This window comes from Macadamia integrifolia, chromosome 9 (genome assembly GCF_013358625.1).
Source record: "Macadamia integrifolia cultivar HAES 741 chromosome 9, SCU_Mint_v3, whole genome shotgun sequence".
NCBI classification, from domain to species: domain Eukaryota; kingdom Viridiplantae; phylum Streptophyta; class Magnoliopsida; order Proteales; family Proteaceae; genus Macadamia; species Macadamia integrifolia.
The window spans coordinates 5502562-5529026 of record NC_056565.1 but is presented as its reverse complement, the minus strand read 5'-3'; the positions used below and the strand labels follow the sequence as shown (position 1 = coordinate 5529026).

The window sequence follows — 26465 nt, the reverse complement described above, 5'->3', positions numbered from 1 at the left end:
AATTTCTATCATTTACTTTATATTGAGAGCCGGTGGTCGGCATGTTTTACTTTTTTTAGTACTCACGGTGGGCCTTATCCGACAGTCCTATGGGCGTATCGCGGGATGGAGTTCGCGGCTCGTACCCGGAGTATACGCACACTGTGGTTGTAGTAGCACTAAACCAAAGACTTAGTAATGTTGTTTAGGTAGATGTGATTAAAAATGAATTGCATAGCATATAGTGCATATAGTTGTGATTGTTGTGTGGACTACTGTGTGGTCCTTCTTTTCACTTACTGAGCTAGTGAGCTCATCCCACGTGTGCACCTCTTTTAGATAATTTTTTAGGGCATCAACCTGAAGAGCAAGGGTCGGGCCTCACAGTTGAATTTCCTGAAGAGGATTGGTGGGTCCCCGAGGAATTAGAGCACGGCACGGATTGCCCGTGCGAGGGTTGTGCTGTGGGACCCCAGTTTTGATACCGAGCTGAGCTTGACTCTTTGATTTTTTATGATCCCGTTGATACCGAGCTGAGCTTGACTCTTTGATTTTTTATGATCCCCTTTGATACCGAGCTGAGCTTGACTCTTTGATATTTGATGATCCCTTTGATACCGTGCTGAGTTGTACTCTTTGATTTTTTATGAACCCTTGGATACCGAGCTGAGCTGTACTCTTTGTTTTTTTTATGATCCCTTTTGTGTACTTGATATGTAAATTGTATTCTTTTTGTGTAAATATCATGCCTGAGGGTCCACATGTACTTAACTATGTATTACAATTTGGGTATCAAGTATAATGAGAATATTTACAGGTAAAGTAAGTCTTTCGCTGAACTATTGAACATTTTCTTAGTTGTGTGTATGTTGTGGTTGGATACTGTATCAGATGATCCTGGCAGGTTTGGGTTAACCGGTGTTAACCTGATCACTAGTCCGGTTCTATGTGAACGGGGCGTGACAATAGAGATCCAAAGAATAGAAATAAGGGCAGAGAAAAATCCAAAAAGTTTACAAATGTTGAATGTTATCATTGTGATTTGAAATATCATACCAAGAAGTTTTGTCAAAAGCTCAAAAGAGAGAATAAAAAGGAAAAAGCCAAAGAGAAGAAAAAAGATGATGATAGCAATAATGAAAGAGTTATTTCCATTTCAAAGGACTTTCTCATTGTCTATGACAGTGGTGTTGTTAACTTTGCATGCCATGAGACTAGTAGGGTAATTGACAGTGGTGCCTCCATTCATGTCAAGTGTCGAAAGGACTTCTTCATATCTTATACACTCGGTGATTTTGGGATTGTAAAGATGAGGTATGATGGCTTGGAAAAAGCTATTAGCATAGGAAATGTTTATTTGAAAACCAATATTGGCACAAGGTTAGTTCTTAAGGATGCGAAACATATTCCTGACATCCGCTTGAATTTAATTTCTACAAGTAGACTTGATGATGAGGGATTTTGTAATACTTTCAATAATGGACAATGAAAAATCACCAAAGGTGTTATGGTTGTGGCAAGAGGTAAAAAGTGCTCCACATTGTACTTGATGCAGGTAAAACTCTCCAAAGGCATTATAAATGCAGTGGAGAATGAGGGTACTATTGAGTTATGGCACAAAAGGCTTGGGCACATGAGTGAAAAATGAATGATGATATTGTCCAAAAGAAGATTCTACCTGGAATGAACAATACTCATTTGAAAAAGTGTGTTTATTGCTTGGCAGGAAAACAGAACAGAGCCTCCTTCAAGAGTTCTCCTCCTTTTAGGAAGTTAAATGTACTTGACTGGTACACTCCAATGTGTGTGGTTCTATGAAGACAAGAACACTTGGTGGGTCATTTTATTTTGTAACTTTCATTGATAATCACTCAAGGAAGTTATGGGTTTACACCTTGAAGACAAATGATCAGGTGCTAAATGTATTCAAGCAATTTTTGACCTCAGTTGAGAGACAAACTATAAAGAAGTTAAAATGCATCCGCATAGATAATAGGGAGAGTACTCAGGACCATTTGATAATTATTACAGAGAAATGGGTATTCGACATCAAAATACACCTCCAAAGACTCCTCAATTGAATGGTTTGGCTGAGAGAATGAACAAAACACTGGTGGAGAGAGTCAAATGTTTGTTTTCACAGGCAAGGTTGCTAAGAACCTTTTGGGGTGAGACTTTAAGTACAGTTGTGCATATTTTGAATCTAACACCATGTGTTCCAATACAGTTTGATGTACCATATAGAGTTTGGATAGGGAAGGATGTCTCTTATAATCATTTACGTGTCTTTAGATGCAAGACATTTGTACATATTCCCAAGAATGAGAGGTCTAAACTTGATGTCAAGACACAACAATGTGTATTTGTGGGCTATGGTCAAGATGAATTTGGTTATAAGTTTTATGATCCAGTCGATAAGAAAATCATTAGAAGTCAAGATGTTCTATTTATAGAGGAGGAGATCATACATGATATTGATAATGTAGAAAAGACAGGTTGTGAATTCAGCGGTGATTTAATTGACTTTGATCTAGTTCCTCCATCCCCAGTGCCTGAGCAGGTTGGAGATGAAATTCAAATTGATCAGCAAGGTACAGATGATGCAGATGCTCCCATACAAGTTGAGACAGATGATAGTCCTCATGAGCAATTACCTATTTTACGAAGTTCCATCATTGATTCCACTCAGGAGGTCTACTAAAGACCAATAACCTTCCACACGGTATTCTACAAATGAGTATGTATTATTAACTGATGGGGTAGAACCCGAATATTTTAAAGAAGCAATGGAAGATGAACACAAGAACAAGTGGATTGAAGCTATGCAAGATGAGCTGAAGTCATTGCATGAGAATTACACCTTTGAATTGGTGAAATTTCCTAAGGGCAAACGGGCTTTGAAGAATAGGTAGGTGTATAGGATGAAACAAGAAGAACACTCTTTACATCCACCATACAAAGCTAGATTGGTTGTCAAGGGATTCAGTCAAAGGAAAGAGATTGATTTTGCTGAGATATTTTCTTCAGTTATAAAGAAGTCATCGATTCATGTGGTGTGGTTCTTGGTTTAATAGTCAGTTTTGACTTAGAGGTTGAGTAGATGGATGTAAAGACCGCCTTCCTTTGTAGTGATTTAGATGAAGAGATTATGTGGAGCAACCCGAAGTTTTCAAAGTTAAAGGAAAAATGGATTATGTGTACAAATTGAAGAAAAGTCTTTATGGCTTAAAGCAAGCACCAAGACAATGGTATAAGAAGTTTGAATCAATTATGAGGGAGCAAGGCTACAAGAAAATTACTTCTGACTATTGTGTTTTTGTACAAAAATTCTATGATGATAACTTTGTTATCATTTTATTGAATGTAGATGACATGTTGGTTGTTGGTAAAAATGCTTTCAGGATTGACAAGTTAAAGAAGCAGTTGAGTAAGTCTTTTGCAATGAAAGACTTAGGGTCAGCAAAGCAGATTCTTGGCATAAGAATCGTCTGAGATAGGAATGCTAAGAAGTTATGGTTATCACAGGAGAAGTACATTGAAAAGATGCTTCAAATATTCAAGATGGATAAAGCTAAAGTCGTCAGTTCTCCTCTAGCTATTCACTTTAGATTGAGCTTCAATCAGAGTCCTTCTGCTAATGAAGAAAAGAAAAATATAGAAAGAGTTTCATATGCCTCCATAGTGGGAAGTTTGATGTATGCCATGGTTTGCACAATGCCAGATATTGCTTATGCAGTGGGCACAGTTAGTCGTTTTCTTTCAAATCCTGGGAAAGAGCATTGGAATGCAGTCAAGTGGATTATGAGGTATCTTCGTGGCACTTCTAACTTGAGACTTTGTTATGAAAATGAAAAACCTTTGTTGGTTGGTTACACAGATGCAGATATGGTCGGAGATATTGATTCTCGTAAGTCTACTTCAGGATACTTGTTGTAGCTTGGCAATCAAGACTGCAGAAATGTGTTGCATTTTCTACTACCGAAGCAGAGTTCATTGCAGCAACGAAAGCTTGTAAAGAGTTGCTATGGAAGAAGAAGTTTATTCAAGAGCTTGGTTTCAAGCAAGATCGGTATGTGTTGTTTTGTGACAGTCAAAATGCTATCCACCTTGGTAAGAATTCTACTTTTCATACTAGGTCGAAGCATATTGATGTGAGGTATTATTGGATAAGAGTTGTTCTAAATTCCAAGTTGCTAGAAATTGAGAAAATTCATACAGATCATAATGGTTCTGATATGTTGACGAAAGCATTACCAAGGGAGAAGATTGATGTTTGTCATTTGATCGCCGGTATGGCGAATCCTTCCACATAGTCGGGAGGGGGAGATTTGTTAGGTTGGGTTTCCCTCCTTGTGGAGGATGGCCCAAGTTTGCTCATTTTTTTTAGGTGAAGCTCATCTTTGTTTGAGACCCATAAGGAGGGCATTTTTGTCACAAGAATATTGATGCGGATTTATTCATTTAACATTGTTCATATAATAGAGTTTAAGTGAAAGCAAGAGAGAGAGAGAGAGAGAGAGGTTGCTATTGGCAAAACTTGGAGAAGAAGAAAAAGAGGAGCAGAAAAATTTCTGGGTTAGTGAACAATTTGCGGTCATCTTCAAGAGCTCGATCAGATGGTCATCCGTGGTCTTCGTAACACACTGATCTTCATCATGTATGGTGTGATTGTCGTTTAGAGTTTCTTAACACAGTTTTTCAGCAACGTTTTCGTTGCCTCTGTTTTGGTGAGATCTCTCTAATTTCTTCCTCTTTCTTTTGGGATTTCATCTTGTTGATGATGTATGCCAATGATATGTTATTCTTGATGTTTTGAATGATTGTATGTCTTTAATTTCAGTTGGAGAAAACTCTTGTGTATTCCCATTATTTGGAGATAGTGGATTTTAGTGGACTACGGTCCCATGGTTTTTACTCCTCTCATTGGGGAGGTTTTCCACGTTAAATTGTTGATGTTGATGTATGTGTTTGTGTCTATGGTGGATTTGTTCACTGATTTATACATTTCGTTGCTTTCTTGGGAGTTTGATTATTGCACGCATTACACATTGTGTTTGATAAATTGTTCCATCAAACTCTACTTGATTATTTCCTATTAGGTTCACCCAAGAGGGAAAGAATTTGTTCCACACTTTTGTTAATCGGGTATTTCTCTTGCTTAGTCCTTTTTCTTCCCCATTACAATGTTTCCAAAATACCCCTCCACTCTCATCCAAGAGTTATTATGACATTTTCAAGTTTTTTAAACAGCTGACTAGAGAATCTCTTCTCTATAATGAAAAGGCGTAAAAGATGTAATTGCTTCCTTTAAATTTTCTACAGAAGAACGGACATGGATTTCAAAAAGTGTGTTAGATGGTCTTTTTTTTTTTTTTTTTTTTTTTTGGTAAAGAGAAATAAGAAGGAAAACAAAATTAAAAGTCTCTCCAAAGCGAGTTAGTTCCTTCATCATGAGAGAAAAAAAAAAGTGTGATTCAGTGGATTAAAAAAAGAAAGGGGTCCGGCTCCTTTGGCACCCATCGCTTGGGTCAGCCTATAGCTATTTAGACAAGAACCATGTGACAAGACAATAATCCAACATTTTGAGAGAGAATGTAGGGATCGAGGCATTGACAAAGGCACAAAAAATAAGACACCAAGAATCATTTGATCACCACTTGGACACGTAACGCTCACCCAGGTAACAGTAGACAAGACCTAAGCGAGAGGAGCCGAAATGCTATTGGAAATGTCAAAATGCATCAAAGATAGCAGATGGATAATTGGGCTGGCTCTAGTGTGGTTCGAACTCCAGTTGTTTCAAATCCTTCACAATTGCCCTCCGTCATCATAGATCAAAGCTGCCTGAGAACAATAATTTAGATTCTTAAGATGTGTTTGATATGTATTCTCGAAATAGATTCTCTATTTTCTCATTTCAAAATGTATTTTAGACCCAGAATCAAAAAGTGCCATTGATGGCTTTGGGGATTAAATCCACTAGTTAAATTGCATCAAACTCAACAGCTACCACATCACTTCTCTTCAGGAGATTAAATATTTGGATAGCAAAGAACCAGAAAACAAAAATACATTTAAGGGACTTACAATCTCCTTATGCCCATCGGTAACAGTCCTTGTATACGTGCCAAAATCCAGAACATCAGATGAGCTCTGGCAATAAAGGGTATAAGCATGTTCAACCCCCTCAAAATAAAAAAAGACCCACTTTCTATCCATGATGATGAGAGAATATCTTCATCCACCCCGTCAGACCCTCTAAATGGACTGAAGAATGGAACTCAGACCGTGAACAATAGGTGATGGTAGTTGATGAACTCAAAGTCGCGTCACATCGCCATTGGTTAAGAGGTTCTCTCTCAACCCTGGGTGAAGGAAAACTCGATCCAAAATAAAATCAAGGTGCAGCTTGGTTTATTAATGCCAAAACAACTGAGAGTTGCTTTGATTAATGTTTTATGGTGCAGAGAAATCTTATCATCATAGGAATTGTATACAAATCTTCATGCTTCCTGTTGCAATATAGGCATCAAAACCTGCATTGAAAATACTGGAGATGGATTTCTATAAAGATGCAGGGATTAGTAACCCGGATGTAAATCTAATCTACCAGTTGGACAATTCATCACCAGATAAAAAGTAAAAACAGAGTAATTCAAGGCTGTTTTCGGACTCATGATCCAACTGAACCTAAAAGAATAATCATCTCTGTTAAAGAGAACAAATTAAAAAGACCATGGCCTCTACAAACAGATGATCTATGGACATGAATCTTATATGATAATAAGACAAAAAAATCTCCATAAATGGGCACATATAACATCCTCCTGATTCCTTACCTTTCCAAAAGCATATCATATGAATTGAGAGTTAAAGAACACTGAGGATGAACACAACCATCTAAATACAATACAATAGTTAAGCAGATCCTGCCTAACCTCCTCTCAGAAATATAAGTCCAGAATGGGTATAGAAATTTGGAGGGCCTCGTGGTTAATGCATCACAACATTCACCATATTATCATAAAACATAGGGTAGCTAAATCTCACTCCCTAAGAAGGGAGAAATCAAATCCAAAAAAGAAAGAAAAGGAAAAATGGTTCCACCAATTTCCCATAAAAGCTACATCTGATCTGCGCACCAAAAGGGCTCCCCAAGACCCACAACCAACTAACATATGTAAAAAAGCTCCTAAGCCATGTCACCACATAAATACAGAACCCCCCAGACCCTAAGAGCAAATTAGTAGAAAGACACATCACCAGACCAGGGCAGAGAATACATCTCCCCTGATCTGGATAAAGAGTCATTGATGCCTTCAATCTTAGTTTGACAGGTTACATTTACAAATCAGTAAGATCACATGCTTAAATAGAAGGGCAGAAAATGCATCAACATAAACAAACATGGCTCTGCTGATTGCGGTCAATAAAGATATGGAATGCCTGCTCTAAACAAAAAACTAGGCTTCGGTGAAATCTACTGCCGCTGTTTCTTTGATGATGGCTCCGATTGAGGCTCAGCCTGTCAAAGGAAAATTACACCACAGGTCAAATAAGTAAAATAAAACAAAACCTACCATGACTTCCACACTAATCTAAAACCAAGCCAAATTTGGGAACACTGATTTAAAATTTATTGAATAATTTCAACTCGAAATAAGGTGTAAGATCATAGAGAGTCTCCCCCTATCCCTAAATTTCCAAACTAGGCCTAACCCAAATTTTCAAACAAGGACCCAGATTCAGACTATGCATCCAACCCAGTATTCCAATTAAAACATCTAAATCAAAACGAACCTATAAGACCACATAATACAGCCTGCCCTTATATTATTCAAGTCTTCAAAAGCCACATGAAACACATCAACAACTCTCTCTTCTGGACATCCAATAAAATTGGAATGATACAAGGAACACATATCAAGGATTTGAAGGCCGGCTCCACACCCCCAATGGTTCCTAGCTGATGCCAACCTGGCCTGGTTTGGATCAGGCAAACCAGTTGGAAGAAACCGATAGCACTGGAAGATTGACCAACTCACTCGATAACAAATTGGATCAAGTCCACGATTTGGTTTCCGATTTGTTTGGTGATTCTGGGTTGCCCTATTTAAATTAGCAGCTTGGAAGGCTGTGGGATTGTGGGCAAGGTTAAGAAAGTTGGAAAGTTGGAAAGTTGGAAAGTTGGAAAGTTGGAAAGTAAGGGAAGGTTAGGAAGAATCTAGCAAAGAGCATTCACTACAATTTGAAGATGAAGAAGTGCTTGCAGTTCGAAGTGTAGCATAGAGATTCCACCACAAGAGATTTATTACTTATTGCCATCCTAATTCGAAGCAGACAATCAAGACCTGGTTTTCCCTGGGTGACTGAACTATAGGTGACATGTATTTAAATCTGCATGAAAGAGTCTGAACCTGAATTTTTGACAAGATTTCTTGTTTGGGAGCACAGATCCTCAGTGGATTTAGTTAACTCACTAGGAATGTCCATGGATGTCCACAAGATCCATAAAAGCAGTCATTTTTTCTTCTGAAAAATTACTGCTCTGTTGGGTTAGATGTGAAGTGAAGTGAAATTAAAAAAATAAATAAATAAAATGGAAATTTTGTAAAGATTACCAGGAACAATAATGTAAAAAACTCAAAAACAAATTTTTTATGACAATTAAGTTTTGCTTCACTTTACAGTCAAAATGTTAATGAACATTTTTTCACCTCATACCTTCTACATGTTCTAGTTCCCATATGATGCCTATCACTTTGCACCATAGTTGTCATGGCGTCTACGCAACTTGAGGTGTTGGAGGGGCCTGGAAGCAAGGTAAGCAAGGCACGTTGCCTTCACCTAGGCAACACCTTGACAACTAGGCTTTGCATCAACTCTAATTCCAACCCAACACCACATTTTGTTTTAAAATTTCTTCTTCATTTCATTTTCTTTCACTTCACCATTAAGTAATTTATTTGACTTCACTTAACTACTAACCAAACAGGGCCTTGACAAATAACAAGGAAGAGAAAATGGGAGCGTTCTCCAGAAGTTTCCATGGGTGAAGAATCTGTAGGGGATCGGTGTCCCTTTGTCGGGAGCATGTCCCAGGTAGGATATGATCAGTCAAAGGGGTCAGACAAATAAATTACAAATACAAAAGAAAAGACAGTCGAATTGAGAAGTGTTGCCCTCCTAAAAAAATCAGATGAATTGACATGGGAGTTGAGAATTAGCCATCAGAGCTCTCTCCCTCCTGATGAGATAGTGAATCTGGATGACATCTGGGCATGGTTCCACTCAAATTGGTTATTTGGATGTGCTAGTAGTCAAGCTAAGTAGCAGAACTGCCTCTTTGATAAACCTCCTTGGATCTCTTTCTGTTAAAAATGTTGACATATCTTCAGCGACAAGATAGTCAGCGAAGCTTTTGTGGGAACTGGTGATTCTCAATTTGATAGTCAAATAATGTAAAGGTAAGAATCCCAATCAATTTTTCCAAAGCTTTAGCATTTCTTTTTCTTCCTATTCTATTTCTGTTTCCTCTCTTGAAAGTTTCAACAGAGTTATTGATGACAAAACTGGCAAGAAGATCGAAGAACTAGCTTTCATTCCCGAGATAGGGAAACTGTAATCACAATTGTCAGGGTGACTAGGTCACCAAGGCATTGGGAGGGGGGGGGGCAAGCATGCAGCATATTAGTATGTAATATATCAATGATAATTCTATACTTATATACAATATAAAAGCCATATCAATACAATATGATACAATATGCTAGCAATGACCTAATACGAGAAAGCCAACATAAAATAAAAAAAAACATAGGATATAATATAAGAAAATTCATCAAAAAACAAAACAATAAACATAAATCAGCGTAAACTTATGAAATGTCAACAAGGCGTGTTGCCGGCTTGCCACCTTGACCCAAGAAAGAGCCTGGATGCCTAGGTGATGCCTTGACAAATATGCTTGTTATATGCCATTCCCGAATTTACCAACTTTTGCAAAAAAAAAAAATTAACTAGAGGTTAGTATTTTCGGTTCCATTGTTTGATCTTTAATTTCCACTGTTTAGGTATCTTCTGTGTTTTGTTCTCTCAACTAGAAGGTGGTGGAATGGCTGTTCCTTTTGCTTTTTCTTTTCCCCTCTCTATCACTGAACGGAGAGGGGCATTTATCAAAAAAAATTGACCTAATAACAGGGCAATCCAAGAAAAAAGGTTATGAAGTTAACAGAGGCAACAGAGTCAGCAAAATTGGGGTTTGGTCATTAACTTTTATGTCAAATTCCTACCTGGCATTACTTTTCCAATCATGTAACAAGGTCAGTCTCCAATAATAGAACCATAAGTTGGCAGCTCAGACAAAGATTTGCCACCTCTTAGATGCCTAGGGCCCTAGATAGTCCATGTTCTAAACTCAGCCGATCCAGACAAAACTTGGCCAACTTTACTTGAGATTGCACCAGAATTGGCAATGGCAGATCCCAAGTCCCCAAATCCAAGCCTTAAATCCTTGCAAAAAAAACTCACCTATGCAAGGGGGTTGGAGGCAAGTTATCAACTATTGGCATTGAGCAGCATATCGGAAATCTGGTTTTAAGAGATGTCTTGGAAACATATCAGAGAGATGCTAAGAGACACTACATACGCTTTTGATACGCATGGATATGCTTATGCTTCATTCAAAACAAGAGTTTTTAAGCATTGTACATAAATAAGCAATAAGTAATAAAATTCAATCAATTTTTCAGGTTATCTCTGTTGTCAGGGCATCGATGTGATTCAAATCTTCAATGGCAAGTGCAATATTAAAGCTACTAGTAAGTAATACGAAGCACTTAAGACCAGTAGACCACCCTCCGCCCTCCAAAGCCCACCATCCTGTAGCCCCACCCTCCACCCTCCCCACCATGGCTGCCAGCTATGGAGGGGTGCCACCTCCTGCCGGTTCCCTGAACCCCAATCTCTCACTACCTTCCCCTGGCCTTAACCCTTCAGCTGACCTGGAGCTTCTTTTCAGGCAGCCCAGCACTATATTGGGGAGCGCCTCCCTCTCTAATTCGTTAGCCCTTCCACTGTTGGCGACGCCAAGGCTTCTCTTTGCCCAACTCATCTTCTTGACATCGAAGTTCACAAGTGGCAGAGCTCATTTGTTGGCCACTTCATTGGCAGTCACCCAAACATCCACCATTCAACATTGTGAAGCTCTCTCTCTCTCTCCCCAAGTAAAATGGATTCTTCATCTTTAAGCTCTCTACGAAAAGAGACAAGCTTCAGGCGCTTAAGGGAGGGCCCTAGCACATTGGTCGGGACCCACCATTCTCCAACAATGGGATTGGCTTCTGCAACTCCACCGTGTCGATCTCATCTCTATTACTCTAGATTTCTCTCCATGGCCTCCCTCTCAACTAATGGTGTGAAGATGGGCTAAGCATCATTGGCTCTGTCCTCAGGAAGCCCATGTTCTCAGACCAAAAGACAAAGAGCACGGAGAAACTTGCCATCACTCGTACATGTGTGGAAGTCTCTGCCAATGAAACTCCGCCAACCGCCATCATGATGGTAGACAATAAAGGTCATTCCTTTCAGCAAGCGGTGTGCTTCGATTGGCTCCCCACCCCCTGCCAGATTTGTAAGGTATTTGGCCATCCCCCCCCCCCCCCCGGGTGAAGAACTTTGTACTTCAACCCAAACCTCGGTCTCCTCCCATCCACCCTATCTCTCCCCTAGACTCTCAGGAGACTTACCCTCATGCCTTGCGCTCCCCTAGAGTTCTCGTCGGTGCACCAAGGATCATTTCCCTACTCCTCTCCATCTCCCTACAGTACACGCTGCCATCCTCCAATGACCGCTGGTTAGAACCACTTCTTTGCCCTCCTCTCTGTCGATGAGCCTACTGACCATGTCCCAAGTCTTTTGCTCCATCTAACATCTCTACCCTTCTTATTGCTCCCTCTTTGGCTTGTCATTTCCCCATGCCGCTAAGCTCATTCCGCCTCCCCCCCCCCTCTTTCCTCTTGGCATCCCTGCTCACTCCTCCCTCCTGCAAACCTACCCTTTGTTCTTTCCTCCTTCGGCTAACCCCCTTCCCTTATCCTCGAACCCCCCTTGCTTTTTGGAATGGGCTCCCTGACAATACCCACAACATTCCAGATACCACATCTCCCCCCAACCCTAATCCCACAAGGATGGGCCACCCACTTTCGTAAACCGCACCCATATCTCCCTTCTAACTTGTAACCCCTCCACTATATTGCCTAATATCCAACCCGAAGTTCTAAACATAAATCCTTCCCATGCGTTGTCCTCACCCGAAAGGCTCGGTACACTGCCCCCTCTGCAAGGCCCTTTACTGTGCCTTCCCCCCTCCTTTTATCCTGTCCCCTCTCCCCCTCCTCCTTTTAACCCAATCCTCTCCCTTGTCTCCTTATCTACCACTCCTCCCCAACCAAATTTGGGGGTATCAAAGGCGTCACACCTCAAGGCCTCTATTCTGCCAGGCCCCCATGAAGCACCTTCTGCCCTCTTCCAGATAAATCAAGGCACCATATGGAATTCCTCGTTAAAGCAGTTCAAAGTTCATAGTCGTCTTAAGAAGCTCCATGCGGTGTTCTGCTTCCTTATTGAGACAAGGGTGAAAGAGGCAAATGCCCCCAAAATTTCCTTGTCAATTGTTCTGAGTTGATCATTCTCCTCTAACTACGCCCATCATCCCATCAGCCACCTCGGGTGCCTATGGGCCCCTCCAGGATTCAAGTTCAATTGTTATTTTACTCCTCTAAACTCATTAATGCTAAAATGCCCGACCCCCAGGGGAACTCAAGCTTTCTCACTGCAGCATGTCTCTAACTTTGCAATTGATCTCTCCTTGCGCAAACCAGGGTTTAAGATCTCGCTCTCGCCCCCCATCTCGCTAATCCAAAAAAGAGAGATCTCGCCAGATCTCGTCGAGATCATGTATTTTTTCCCGGTCAACTTGGTGGTTGGTCTCAGTGGTTATATGGTCATTGTAGCCCCCTGAAAGTTGGTATTACCCTATTTTAGACCTTCTAAACACAATGGAAACATCAGTTTTTTTTAAATCAAACCTAAAATTGTACTTTGACTTCGTACCCTATGTAAGTAGTCTCCGACTCTTCGGACCTTAGGCTAGTATGCTTTGTTCCACAATCAACACATGACACAACATAATCATAAGAATTTAAAAGGCATCATATATAAGAAAAAGTAACTCCAAATGTGGATGAGGAGGTAATACCCTCTACTCTTTAAGCTTCAATAAGTGTAGGACTGGAGATCGTCAAGCAAAAGCACCAAAATCCTTGTTCCTTGGTTTTTTTCTTCAAAAAAGTAGTGAGGCAAGATTTGGCGAGATTCGCCGAGATCTCGAGATCTCGGTCGAGTTCTTGTACAATTTGTATCTCGCCATTCATCTCATCTCGCATTTTTGAAAAAACGAGATATTAGCGAGGTCTCGTCGAGATCTTAAACCATGGCACAAACCTTCGCATCATTGCTTCGCAAGTGGGATCTCTTCCCTAGGCCATGGCAGGTGACTTTAACATTATTCGCTTTGATCACGAAAAATTCGGAGGAGCTCACCTTGACGATGCCTTAGTTGATGCCTTTAATGATTGTCTTGAGGATGTTGGCATGAATGACATGAGATAAATTTTCGCTCTAAGAAGCTCTTTTCTTGCGTAACTAAGGATTTAAGATCTTTGGATATGGATTTCTCTTATCCTGCCAAGGAAGAGTTGTGGACATCTGACTGGAGTCTCTGCTAAATATTTGAAAGCTTTGGCTTGCAATCTAAGACCAAGGTAGAGATGTTCCCAAAATTTGAAGAGTTCCAGCATTTAAGAGCACTCTTCACATTCCTGAGCTTCTGGACAAAGGAGATGAGGGGGGCCGAGTGAGCTTGAATTAGCTTGGTCCAAGCCTTTAGAACAAATTGAGGTAGTCAGCGTTAGAGGACCACATATCTAAGAATTTGAATGGCTTTGGCTGGAAGGAGATGTAGGCTGAATATAGAAATCAACGGGTCTGTGGTCAGAGATGCATTGCTTAAGCTTGGAGACTCCAATTCTAGGTGCTTCCATATGTCCATCACAATTAAAACCAATGCAAACTAGCTCCCCCCTCTTTAAGGTGGAAGACATTAACGGTAAGGCAGTTGACTACTTTACGAAGATTTTCATCCCCTTTGCCACCCCATCTTCGGATGTTATCCCCAATGGCCTGCTCAACAAGTTCCTCTCCTCCATCCAGGGCTCCCTCCAAGCCCTCCCATCTAAGGAATAGATTTTGTCCATTGTCCACTCTCACAAGGATAACAAAGCTCCTCGCCCGGATGGCTTTAGTATGGGTTTTCTCCTCTGCTTGGGATATCATCAAGGTGGATTATATCAAGGCCTTGCACAGCTTCTTCAATCCTAGGCAGATTAAAGAGCTCAATCACACTTTCCTCTGTCTCATCATCAAGGAAGAAGGCACTTCCGCCATAGCAGATTTTGGGTCGATCTCCCTTTCTAAAATGCTCTACAAATTCTCTGCAAAAATCCTTGCAAACAGGCTCAAGCTGGTGGTTGCCTCCCTTGTCAATGACAACCAGTTTGCCTTCCTCTAGAACAGAAGCATATCAGATAACATCCTCCTCTGCAACGAATTAGTCTGAGGCTTTGAGTGGAAGAACCGTCCCTTATTGCTCTTATGAAGATTGACACCCATAAAGCATTTGAAACTATGAGATGGGACTTTATTGTGAGCGCTTTGCTTAAAATGGCCTTCCTTCTTTATCAATTGGATCTACCATTGCCTCTCGTCGAAGCACTTTTCAGTGCTCAGCAATGGAAGTCTTACGAGCTCCTTTGCGTCTTCTATCAGCAATCGGCAAGGTTGCCCCCTATTTCCCTACATCTTTACTTTAGCACTTTAAGTCTTCTTCAGAAGCCTCTAGTCATTGATAGACCTGCAGCTTATCACCCCCTCCTAAAATGCAAAGCCCTCCGAATTTCCCAGAAGCCTCTAGTTATTGATAGACTTGCAGCTTATCATGCCCTCTTGAAAGGCAAAGCCCTTAAGATTTCCAATATGGCCTTTGTTGATGATCTCATGATTCTCTCCAAAGCCTCCACACCATCTGTTGAGGTCGTTATGGCTTTCTTGCACTGCTTTGAAGGCATGTCACGTCTTCAAGTCAACCTTAAAAAATGCCTCTTGTTCTTGGCAGGTGTCTCTGAGGTTGATAAGCTTAATTTGAAGGGCGTTGCCAGTTTCTCCTTAGACAGCCTTCCAGTCAAGTACATGGGCTTGCCCTTGAGTCCTTGATCCCCTCCAAGTTGTACTCTCACCACTACTCCCCAATCCTTATGCACAAGAGGCTCCAACTATGGAAAGGTAAACTCCTTTCCTTTCCTTTCCTACACTGGTCGACTTGAATTGAACAAATCCGTTCTCCAACTACATTTAGGCTGCGTTTGGTAGTCAACTAGTCATTCAGTTCTAGAAACGACGTTTCGTGTCAAAAACAACATTTTCAATTTGTCAAAATGCCGTATTAAAAAATATATATATATATATATATGGTATTTGGCGAACTTGTTTCAGGAATGATTACCCTAGTTATCCACTTTTTTTTGGAGCGAAACCAAAATGATGGAACAAGATTTCGTTGTTCCATCATTTTGTGTTTCAAGCTTCTTCTTTTTTTTTTCCTTTTTGTTCCAAAAAAACTGAAAAACACCAAGTTGACACCAAACGCTTTATTCCGTTTTTTGTTCCCATAGAATGGAAAAACGTTTTTCTGGATGACTACCAAACGCAACCTTATTGGTCGGGTATTTTCAAGTTCCCCCAATTAACCAGCAAGAAACTTGAGTCTTCGATGGGTGCCTTCCATTGGAATGGCTCTGACACTACCAATTTTCTTCACCCTATTAGTCATGCTTCTATTTTCCTTCCCAAAGATGGAGGCCTTAGTCTGAAAAGGATAAAAAAATCTCAACATCTCAAGCTAAAGTTGATATGGAGTATTCTAAAGTTGATATGGAAGCTTATTGCCAAGAAGAAAAGCATTTGGGTTAACTAGATCTACTCTAGGCTCCTCCAGAATGACTCCATTTTGACTATCCCCTCTTATTAAAATTCTTCTTGGGTTTGGAGATGATCCTAAAATTCAGAATCCTTACCCTTGGGGTCATCAAGTCCATTATTGATGATGGTGCTGACATTTGCCTTCGGTTGGACCACTAGCACCCCCTTGGGATCCTCATCCACTCAGTTGATAGATCCAAATATAACTCTGGCTTTGACGGGCTGGCCATCGTCTCTGAGATTCTTTGCCTTCACAGCTGGACTCCATCCCCTTCACCCTCCCCCTTGCAGGTTGTATGGGATGCTCTACCTTCCATCATTAGAAGGCCCTCTGAAAGTGGTGATCTTGTTGCATGGACCGCCGCCTCCTCAAGCCAATTTTGCTCCAAGTCTGATTGGGACCTCATTCGTGCTCAGGCCCCAGTAATCCCATGGTGCAAAACTGTTTGGTTATTGAGGCACATTCTCCGCCACAACTTCAAAGTTTGACGGGCCCTTACCCACTTCCTTCCTAGTTCCTACGCAGTCCATCCTCATTCAAAAACAGATCCCAGCCTCCCTCTCTTGCTGCCTTAGCTGGAACTCCACCTTTTTTTTTTTGGCTTGCCCATTCTTCTCCTCTGTTTGGAAAGGATTCTATCCAAGTGCCGACCTCAAAGGAGAAGAATCATGCCCTTCGATAGAAAATGGAACTGCATGGATATAACCTTTGCCAACAAGTCCAGCTGTGACGATGTGGGTAATCTAGCCTTTGGGGCCACTATTTATCATATTTGGTTCGAGTGTAACCTTAGGAGACAGACCTCCAACTCTAGATCCTTCCAGCAGATTTGAGACACCATCTCCTTCAACATCAGAAGCAAGTTATTTGTTATCCCCCCTTCCGGTGCATGACTCCCCAAGGAACAAGCTCATTGTTGATTCCCAGGATCTTCCTGCTTCCTTGTATCTTCCCGTGCGCCTCCTAGTTGAGGGCAGGGCTTCGTGTTGTATTGTTCCTCTTTCTCCCATCCTTTCTTGGGGAGTTCTTGTATTCTTACCCTTTTTCGTAATATTTTCTTATTCACCCCCCCCCCAAAAAAAAGCAATTAAGCAAGAAATTACAAAAAGGAAAAATCTGTGATTCAAATCTTCATTGACAAGTGCAAATTTTTGCTTGGTTTAATCACTCCTATGTTGTCTTTTGAGTGTAGACGGGGATCAACAGGTTTTGGCCAAAAAATCAGAGGAAGAGATTTTCTTTCAAAAATTGGGATTTTTAGGTTTTGACAGCCTGTGTATCAAGTGTATCGGTTGGTATAGGTACCACATCAGTTCAATATAGCTCTATACATAGATATTTTAGTGCATCAGTTCTGTATTGTAATCTCAATATCTATCACTCCTATCAGACCATATCAATCGTATCACATCAAGGCTTGACACCATGGTTGGAGAGAAATTAGAAAGAAGCCAACCTTAAATATCAAAGGGGCAGTGTAAAGTCACAAAATGATGTTAAGGACAGAGTGCTTACAGCGTTTGACAGCTGTTCACGGATATAGGCCATTGATCTCAACATGGCACCCAGTGTATCTCTGGACACTTGAAATTTCACCTCCGTTTCTCCAGAAGTTGTCTCAGTATCTTGGAGCTGAAAGAGAAGGAAAATAAAATTTCAAGTAATCAATGGCTAAAATGTTCATGAGATTACGCAGCTACATTTTCTAATATAAAAAAAGAGCAGCCCAGTGCACGAGGCTCCAGCTACTGCAAGGTCTGGGAGGGGCAAGTGTGTATGTAGCCTTACCCCCTGCTTCGCAGAAGAGGCTGTTTCCAAGTTTTGAACCTGTGACCAACAGGTTGCAATAGTGCAGCTACATTTTCTAATAATATATAATAAAAATAGGAGAACCTACCTTTCTCTGATGGGGAAAATTTTATGACGAGCTAAAAAGCAAAAAAAGGCAGAGATAAACAATGCAATCAGAAAGGATCAGATTAAAACTAATGAAAGAACAATCGTGGATATTTAAGTTGACATTGAAGAATCTAACATAGTGTTGGATGCAGCAAACGTGGAGGATTGTGGATTTTATGATATATCAATGTTATTATAACAATTGCTACTGCTCCATGCAATAATAGGCTCCATACTGGATAAATCGTTCAAAAAAAAAAATCAACTTCATGGGTGTGTTTGAGACAGCTTATCCTTTGAGCTTCAGCTTTGGTCAAGTGCTTTGCAGATGAATAGCAAAGATGGGGCCACATTTGACTTTGGATGGCACTCTAATGATTAAGCAGGCAAATACCGAATAGGACTTTTTACCGAAAACACTATAAAAATTTGGATTTATAGTAGTTGTATTTGAAAATGCTAAATTACATGCATCTTTTAGCTGGCACTAGTAGTGTGTCATTTCCTTTTCGAATCTGACTAGGGCTCCCTTTAATTTTATTTTAAATTGGGCATGCATATGCACATTCTTGTTAATGAAATGTAACTTGAGCCGCATTGATCAATTAGTACTCCTCGGAAGGAGGCTTTTTAGGGATTTCATTCCTTCTCGCAATTAATCTATAATTATATTTAGTTCTCTACATGACATGCTTCTTATTTTATTCCTACATACAACTTACAGATATTTAATAAATAGTATAGTATTAATTGTTGATTGCCTAGGTGGTAAGCTTAATCTAAGATCTGGATTCAAAATGGCAAATATCCTAGGCATCACGACGACATTTCACATTCTTGTTCATGGAAAATAAAATCGTTTCTGCATTATTCATTAAACACTCCAAATCAGCATGCACTGAGGGGTTTCTTTGATTATTTTTCTCTCAAATGGCCACAGTACTATCTTCAAAAGCACTGTAAATGCTAATGTTTCCTCGTTTTCTTTTTCCCCAAATATGTACAACTCAGAGAGATCTAATAAAAAGTGTTTATGCCTACCACCAGCATCACTTAACCTAGAGCCAGATTAGAAAGGCCAAACTTCCTAGGCATCACCACCGCAACTTAATTCCACAGCTTATATGCACTAAACACAGATTAGCACACATTATCAATTAGAAGGGACTTGGAAATGGATCACCACCTTCAGTGGGGAGCCACACCCAGATCTATTCCTTCATTCAAGAATGTATAAAGACCTGTAACACAAGCACTTGTGCTAATATATCTCCATGAACATTGCACCATATACTTAAGTCCACATTAATGTCTCACATATCGTGCTAGCTAAACTTCACATGCAATCAAATTGCAAAGATTGAAATGAAACACTGATTTTGTTTCACAAAAGTTAAGGAAAAAAATCAACCACTTCAAGAGTTGACCAGTCCAAAGCACATAGAAAAATAAATTTATTTGTATCCTGGTAACATCAGAATTAATCTCATTCATCAGTGAAAATTAGAATGGCAACAGCAAAACACAAACATGCTAAAACATGTTCAGAGGTAAAACTTGATAAAGACAATGCCAAACAATTAACACAAAATTTAGAAAATAAAGAACTAAAAGTTCCTCCATGCGAACCTTCAGATTGATAACAGCGACCCTATTAGCTGGCGTTGAGAGCTGCTCGCTGATGTAGGCCATAGATCTTAACATTGGTTCTAGTGTGATTCTTGAAAGCTGAAATTTCACCTCCGATTCTCCCGAAGGAGCTTTGCTATAATCTTGCAACTGCAATGGGAAAAAATTATGTATGGCCAAGAGATTAAAGGACAAAGACTTGTACAAAGGTGAGGAAATGAGTAAGGAATCTCAGCATAACATCTGTTCATATAAATAAAGCGATTGAAGAACAAAGACTTGTACAATGGATGGTAGAAACTGGCTAAAGAATGATATGTTTGTAGAGCCCTCAGCCACCTAAATCACTGTTCACATTCAGTCTCTGAATCATGCATGGCAACTACCTGAATTCTGTAAATGAAACCTGGATACTAAATAGTTTACTAAACCTGAATGAATAAACGTACAATTTTCATACATATGGAAGTATGTATGCAAATTTGTGAAGGCATTTAAATCATTCTCAATCTCAACAAAATAAATATAAATCATTGACATCAGAGACACAAATATTAGTGCAAAAATTAAGGGAATATGAGTTCCAATAATAGTATTGGGGATTTGGGGTAACAGAAATAACGACTAGTTGCAGAGTCATAATTACATAAGGGTCTGAAGATATGACATAAAATGGTAAAAGAGCACCAAATTAGGGCTTTTGTCCTCTCAAAAAGAGGGAGTTAGATGTTTCGAGTTCCAGCAGCAAACTCAACTCCCAAAGTTAACATCAACTAGCAGAAACAAACCAGGTAAGACAACCATATCCTCTTTTCCACCTCTCTTTTCTTTTCTTTTCTTCTATTTCTGCTTATTTTGTTTCTTTTTTTCTCTTTCTTTCCATCCTTCTTCCTACCACATCAGGACGCCACAGCCACGTGTCCAACCATGTATCCACACATATCCATTTTTTTGACGCATGGATTCTCTATGCATATAGACATCTCATAAACCATAGATAAAAAAAGGAGAAAGATAATGGAGCGCTACCTCTAGAAGGTGGATCAGGCAAAGCAAAAACGAGGATGCATTCACAAGCGGATGGACAAACAAAGTCAAATCATAACAAAGGCCAATTTGCTACAGAGCAATACTCCAAAACTCCAAACTCCTGGCAAGACTATTTGCCAGAGAATTGTGTTTTTCAAATGTTTTAATTCCTACAAATTTAAGTATATTCATAGTATAAACAACAACTCAGCCTTATCTCAATGAAATGGGGTCAGCTACATGGATACTTGCCCTCCAATCAGCTCTATTCCACATCATACTCAATAGAACGTCTAAGCTATGCATGTCTTTCCTCACTTCTCCTAAGGTCATTTTAAGTATATTCATAGTATAATCAGATCAAACGGACCATCCCCCCCCCCCCAAAGAGAACTAAAATTTAATGGAAGTAGGATATAAAGCAATCCAGCAGAAATCTCTTGCAGGAAAATATTTTGAAGTGCAGACACACATACCTTCAGATTGATGACAGCTACTCGATTTGCAGGTGTTAAATTCTTATTCTCCATGACCCAAGTCATTGACTTCAGACAGGGAAGGACAACCTACATTAACAAAAGAGAGTTAACCCTCAACGCGTCTAAATTTCTGCATACAAGATTGTTCTCTATCACTGCTCAATCAGAGGTAAATCAGACTGCTGCATTCATATACAAACCAATGGTACAGTAACGGAGTATTGCTAGAAGCTAATGTAACTTTTTGCCTTCAAAAAGAGCTGGGAAAAAGAAAACGAAGAACATTTTTTGGCTTATGGAAGCCAACAATATAAGAATGATATCTACAAGTAAGCAATTTTTTGGCTTCTAAAAGGGGGGGAAATCCTTCTTTAACTGCTTGTTAAAGCCAATGTGGCTTCCAATAGCTAATTCAAACATGACCTAAGAAAAATGAAGCCCACCAAATATCACTCCTCCATACCATGTTATCAGGAGGGCCATCATCTCGGTGAAGAGAGATAGGAGCCATGCGCGGAAGATTCAGATCAGCAACAGATTGCACAGGGGGACCAACATCGTTAAGATTAAAGCGACGAGTCAATTCATCTTGCCGAGGCCATAACGTTGGGGTCATATCTGAAACCTGCACAGGCATTTTCTTGGCACCATCTTCCTGAATACTTCCAGTAACATGAGAGGTAAGAGGTGTGACCCTTGCAACATTTTTCTTCCCAGCAGCAATCTTCTTGCCACCCTCTCTCAAAGCTCCTATTGCCACATTATAGGTCTCCATAGCAATTGCTCCTTCCTCTGCATATCTTATGGCTTCCCGACATAGGTTGTTGTATCGTGCAGTCATGGTTTCTTGCCCTTGCAGGTCACCACTGCGTTCATCCAACCCAACCCCACCCTTCGCATTTCTCGTCCACCTTTTCAAGATGTAATGAGATGGAAGGGTAAGAACATTTGTCACTGTAAAGACTGTTAATACATGTCTACAGAGAATACCCGAGAACTCAAACATCTGACAGCTGCAGCTCGCTCTCATCTCAGGAACATTCAATGTAACAATGTATGCTTTGTGATCGTCCTCAAACTTTGCAACCCTGTATGTGCTGATTGCCCCATCTCCCTCAATTTTATTTGCAGTATATACAAAAGTTTCAACCAGTTCCTCTTGAAATTTCGTAAATATTTTCTTCGTATAAAGGTTAGCTACTTGTTTCTCCATAGGTGACGGCGTCTTCAGCACTGGTGTGGTGCAAATTGTATCAAAATCTGCTTCTACCTCCCTTTCAAACCAATTCTCTAAAGCTCTTTCATACTGTTTAAAGAACAGAGGTAAAGTGGTCTGTTGATTCACATACCCATCAAAAAATGAAGTGATGGTTTCAAACCCTTGATTTGGCGAAATTGAAGCAAAAAAAGTATCTCGAAAGTACACCGGGACCCAATGATGACGAGCATTGTACAGAGCTTGAAGCCAATCATTTAGCCTAAGATCGTATTTATCCAGGAGAAAGGCCCAAGATGATTCAAATTCCTCAACTGTCTCTGTCAAGTTGATGCAATTATAAAGATCTCCTTGGAATGTAGGGTGTGCAATGCATACATGAGCCAATCTTTCCTGGCCTTCCCTTAAGATGTGCCACTTGCATATACGATGGCGGGTTCCTGGAAACACCTGAGCAACCGCTGTTTGTATGGCTCTGTCTTGGTCAGTTATTATAGAGACAGGAGGGAGACCATTCATTGCTCCAAGCCATGTCTTAAACAACCAAACAAAGGAAGCTTCGGACTCATCTAAAAGTAGAGCACAACCAAACAACACCATCTGCCCATGATGATTCACTCCTGTAAATGGAGCAAATGGCACCCGATATTGGTTTGGCCTATACATTGTGTCAAAGGTGACTGCATCACCAAAATGGCTGTAAGCAGTCCTAGACCTTGCATCTGCCCAAAAAACATTAGTCATGCGGTTATCATCATCTAGTTGTATCGCATAGTAGAAGCCAGGGTTCTCAGCCTGCATCCTCTTTAAGTATTCCAGGAGATTTGGAGCATCTCTTCCAAGGGTTTTCTTTCGGACAGAAGTTCTAGTATAATTTCCAGGCCCAACATTCCTAGCAGGGCGAGTAGACTCTACAGGACTGTTCCTAACTGAGCGAGTTGTTTCAACAGAAACACGATTTCCATCCATTTGCACATACATAATACCACTAGGAAGCACCTGCACCTCTTGGTATCCTTCAGTCTTTGCTGAAGTAGCAAAATGCCTTCGAGGTCGGAGGTAATGCACCTTACTAGGACTTACTGTTGCGTGGTTATGCTCCTTCACAAACTTGGTCACAGCCCATTTGTCTGAATCCTTCTTTTCTATCTTAAGCATCGCATTGCAACTCTCAGCATTCTTCCGTTTCAGACCCTCTCTAGAGCATACAAATTCTCGATATGCAACTGGCCCATCAGGCTTGGAACGGTTAAGATGACTAGCACGGGTGCTAAAACCGATACGCCTTGCATATGCATCATAAAAAGTCTTCGCAGCATCCTCAGAATCAAACTCCATACCCACAGATGGTTCCCCAGCCCCATCCTCATCTTGAGCATGTACCTCTTTCTCAGTAGGATTATCATTCATTCTTGCTTCACTACCACTCCCGTTGGGTTCAGAATCTCCTTCATCAGCTCCTGCACGGCAAGCCATGTTCTCCTCTTCCACATCTATCACTTCAACGTCCATGCTCATTGACTGTGTTGTATCAACACCAGTTTCTCGATATGTTGGCAGACTACAAATAGTATCTCTTCATGTTTTATCCCAGCAAAGCAACAATGTACACTACCTAATAAAAAATTAACGCATATAAGTCTAGAACAAACAATGAAGCAACACAACTAGCAGTAAATGCTTCAGTTTAACCATAGAAATACCTTACCCACATATAAACAAATCAAAAGGATAAGAAAAAGAAACAGGCAGCTGATGCACAACACCCACATGATAACCAAATCCATAAACGAACATGGGGTGACAATAGAAGTTTAATTATCAAATAAAAAAATGAAAATACTTCCAATAAAAAAGAACTATCTCACAAACAAACGCAACATACATACGAATATACTAGTAAATACCCAATTTCAAGTAACCATAAATAAGGTCACTAAAATACTCTAGAACCCACAAAAAGAGCTATCTTTATCTATACACTCTACACAGTAGTAATAAAGTCAAACTCCATGAAACCCATTTCTCAGTACACTGCACCAAAAAAAAAGAAAAGTTCCAACAAGAGCCCCAAAAGACCAAGAGTCTAAGAAAAAAGTAGCTAAACAGGTCAATAAAGTATAAAAGACCCAACAAACCAAACGAGGTAAATAATGGAGAATACATTCAATTTTCTGATCAAATAGTCAATTACTTCTTTTTTTTTTTTTTTTTTTTTTTTTGGGGGGGGGGGGGTTGGGGGACTGACCATTTGATCAAACGGAACCGAGCCCTACCAGATCTTCACCGGATGATGATGCACACTGAAGCAAAATCCGAGTGACGAGTGAACTGTAATTCTCTTTCTAAGGCTCCTTTGCTTCAATTTTCTGAACAAATAGGAAAAAAAATGAAATCTCTCTGAGGGTTCACCTTTTCAAGATTTTCTTCCAAGTGTACGAAAGACCAGCAAGAGATGAACGTATTAGAGTTGCAGACACCCAGAAATAAGGAGAATGATCAGAAACAAAATGGTTTCAAATGAAAAATTTTAGGGTTTCAGGGGGGATTGTTTCCTCCGACTCTTTTGCAGGCACTTGCAGAAGACGGAGGGAGAGAAGAAAGGAGACGAGTACGCCAGACGCATTCGATGCTTGATGACATGAAGTTGATGCGAAATCGTAATCGTTCGATGAGGATCACATGGTTGAACGGCCACGAGGAGAACCCATCTTAGCCCTACGGTTTCTCAGATATCTATAAGGGCGAGTCAGGATATGGGGTCCACCACTCAATGTTTTATGATGCGACACACGACCATAGAATCCGTGACGGTTCCATGTGATCAAAATTAGTGGTATTATTCCAAAAAAAATAATCAAAATTAGTGCTAAAATGGTGAAAGAACAAGAAAATTGAAAATCCCCTTATAGGTTTTAGTATCTTTCTCAAAAACCCCTCATCATATACCATGTGTTACTCATGGTGAATGAAAATGGCCTTAAAAGTATGAGGTTTAACTGTAACTTTAGAGAAATAAAGGGGCCATTATTTTATAGGCCTATATCAATCAAATTGTTTACATACTCTTTCTACAAATGTTATGTATCGTCAATTCAATTGACTCCTGTATCTTTTACCTAAAAAATAAATAAATTTATGTTTATCTCAATTGAATGGGTGTTACATGAATTATCTTTTGCCAATCAATTTTGTTTGAAGTTATACTTATTATGGAGAAGCGCCTCATAGCATAGTGGAGGCAACAGCTAGTGGGTCTACCATAGGTCTAGAGATGGACTCCTAATCCCTACCTTTTTAGCTCTTATCTATAATAATAATAAGTGTGGCCCCTTTGGGCTTGCCCCCATGTTTCCAAAATAAATGGCCTTTTTATGCCCTCTCTTGGCCCTCATTGGGTCCCTGGCTAGTCCCATAGTGGGTCTCATAACCCAAAAAATAAAAAAATTAGAAAAAGAAATATTATACATATTATGAATCAGAAGCCATGCATTTATTTCCTCCACACTTTAACATGTATTTTAGGTTTGCAATTGACCCTTTCAATTTTTTCAGTCCAAATCACATAATTCCTCATTGTCAAATTATTCGGATGTTTTCTTGCATATTTCCACATAAAATCATATGGTTTTCTCTCGATTTACTTATCATTTATCAAAGGTAGCTATACTAACATAGTTTTAATATATGCATTTTTTATTTAATTTTTTCGAGTTCTATTACTCATCCAATTCAACATCTTCATTTTCACTAGGTTTTGATTATACGTCATTTCTTCAATGCTCAATTATTTATTAGGCCTGTATCAATAAGTTACGCACTTGTGTGTACTGTCATTGAAGAGAAGCCATGTATCATTCAAAGATATAACTCTTAAGGTTTGTGTAAATTTATGAACTAATAATTGACCCTTAGACCATACAAGGACATTTGGCTCGCCCAATCTAAGTTGTCTGGTCCAAGAGTTGGATCAATTAAGGTTTCCGTCAATAATGATGATTTTGAAAAAGGCATATGCACATGTGTAAACATAATTTGTCACTATGGAGGCATACATGATAATAATGATTGAATGCCCTTAGATAGTACAAAGTATATTCTATAGTTTTGGAGATCATGTGTTACTCCCATCTAATGT

At 39.9% G+C, this 26465-nt stretch overlaps 1 protein-coding gene across 3 annotated transcripts; it reads right to left on the bottom strand.

The window, feature by feature from the left end:
- Positions 1 to 6969: 6969 nt before the first annotated feature.
- LOC122089086 (protein FAR1-RELATED SEQUENCE 3) lies at positions 6970 to 25016 on the bottom strand. 3 transcript variants are annotated; one of them, XM_042658541.1, is made up of 6 exons: positions 24576 to 25016; positions 21575 to 23942; positions 21109 to 21198; positions 19604 to 19753; positions 17591 to 17707; positions 6970 to 7504 (listed from the first exon to the last, which is right to left on the bottom strand). In XM_042658541.1, the coding sequence occupies exons 2-6, from the start codon at positions 23843 to 23845 to the stop codon at positions 7460 to 7462; spliced, it is 2673 nt and encodes an 890-aa protein (XP_042514475.1). In that variant the 5' UTR covers positions 23846 to 23942; positions 24576 to 25016; the 3' UTR covers positions 6970 to 7459. The 3 variants fall into 3 exon arrangements, with proteins under 3 accessions (XP_042514475.1, XP_042514474.1, XP_042514476.1); XM_042658540.1 differs by having other exon boundaries at positions 24604 to 25016; XM_042658542.1 differs by having other exon boundaries at positions 24740 to 25016.
- Positions 25017 to 26465: the final 1449 nt, after the last annotated feature.

Excerpts from the sequence above, each read along its gene's own strand:
- LOC122089086 (XM_042658541.1), bottom strand. The coding sequence starts at position 23,845 with ATGAGCATGGACGTTGAAGTGATAGATGTGGAAGAGGAGAACATGGCT. Across the intron at positions 19,754-21,108 it reads TAGCTGTCATCAATCTGAAG|TTGCAAGATTATAGCAAAGC; the intron begins GTATGTGTGTCT and ends TTCCCATTGCAG. Across the intron at positions 7,505-17,590 it reads GTGAACAGCTGTCAAACGCT|GCTGAGCCTCAATCGGAGCC; the intron begins GTAAGCACTCTG and ends TTCCTTTGACAG.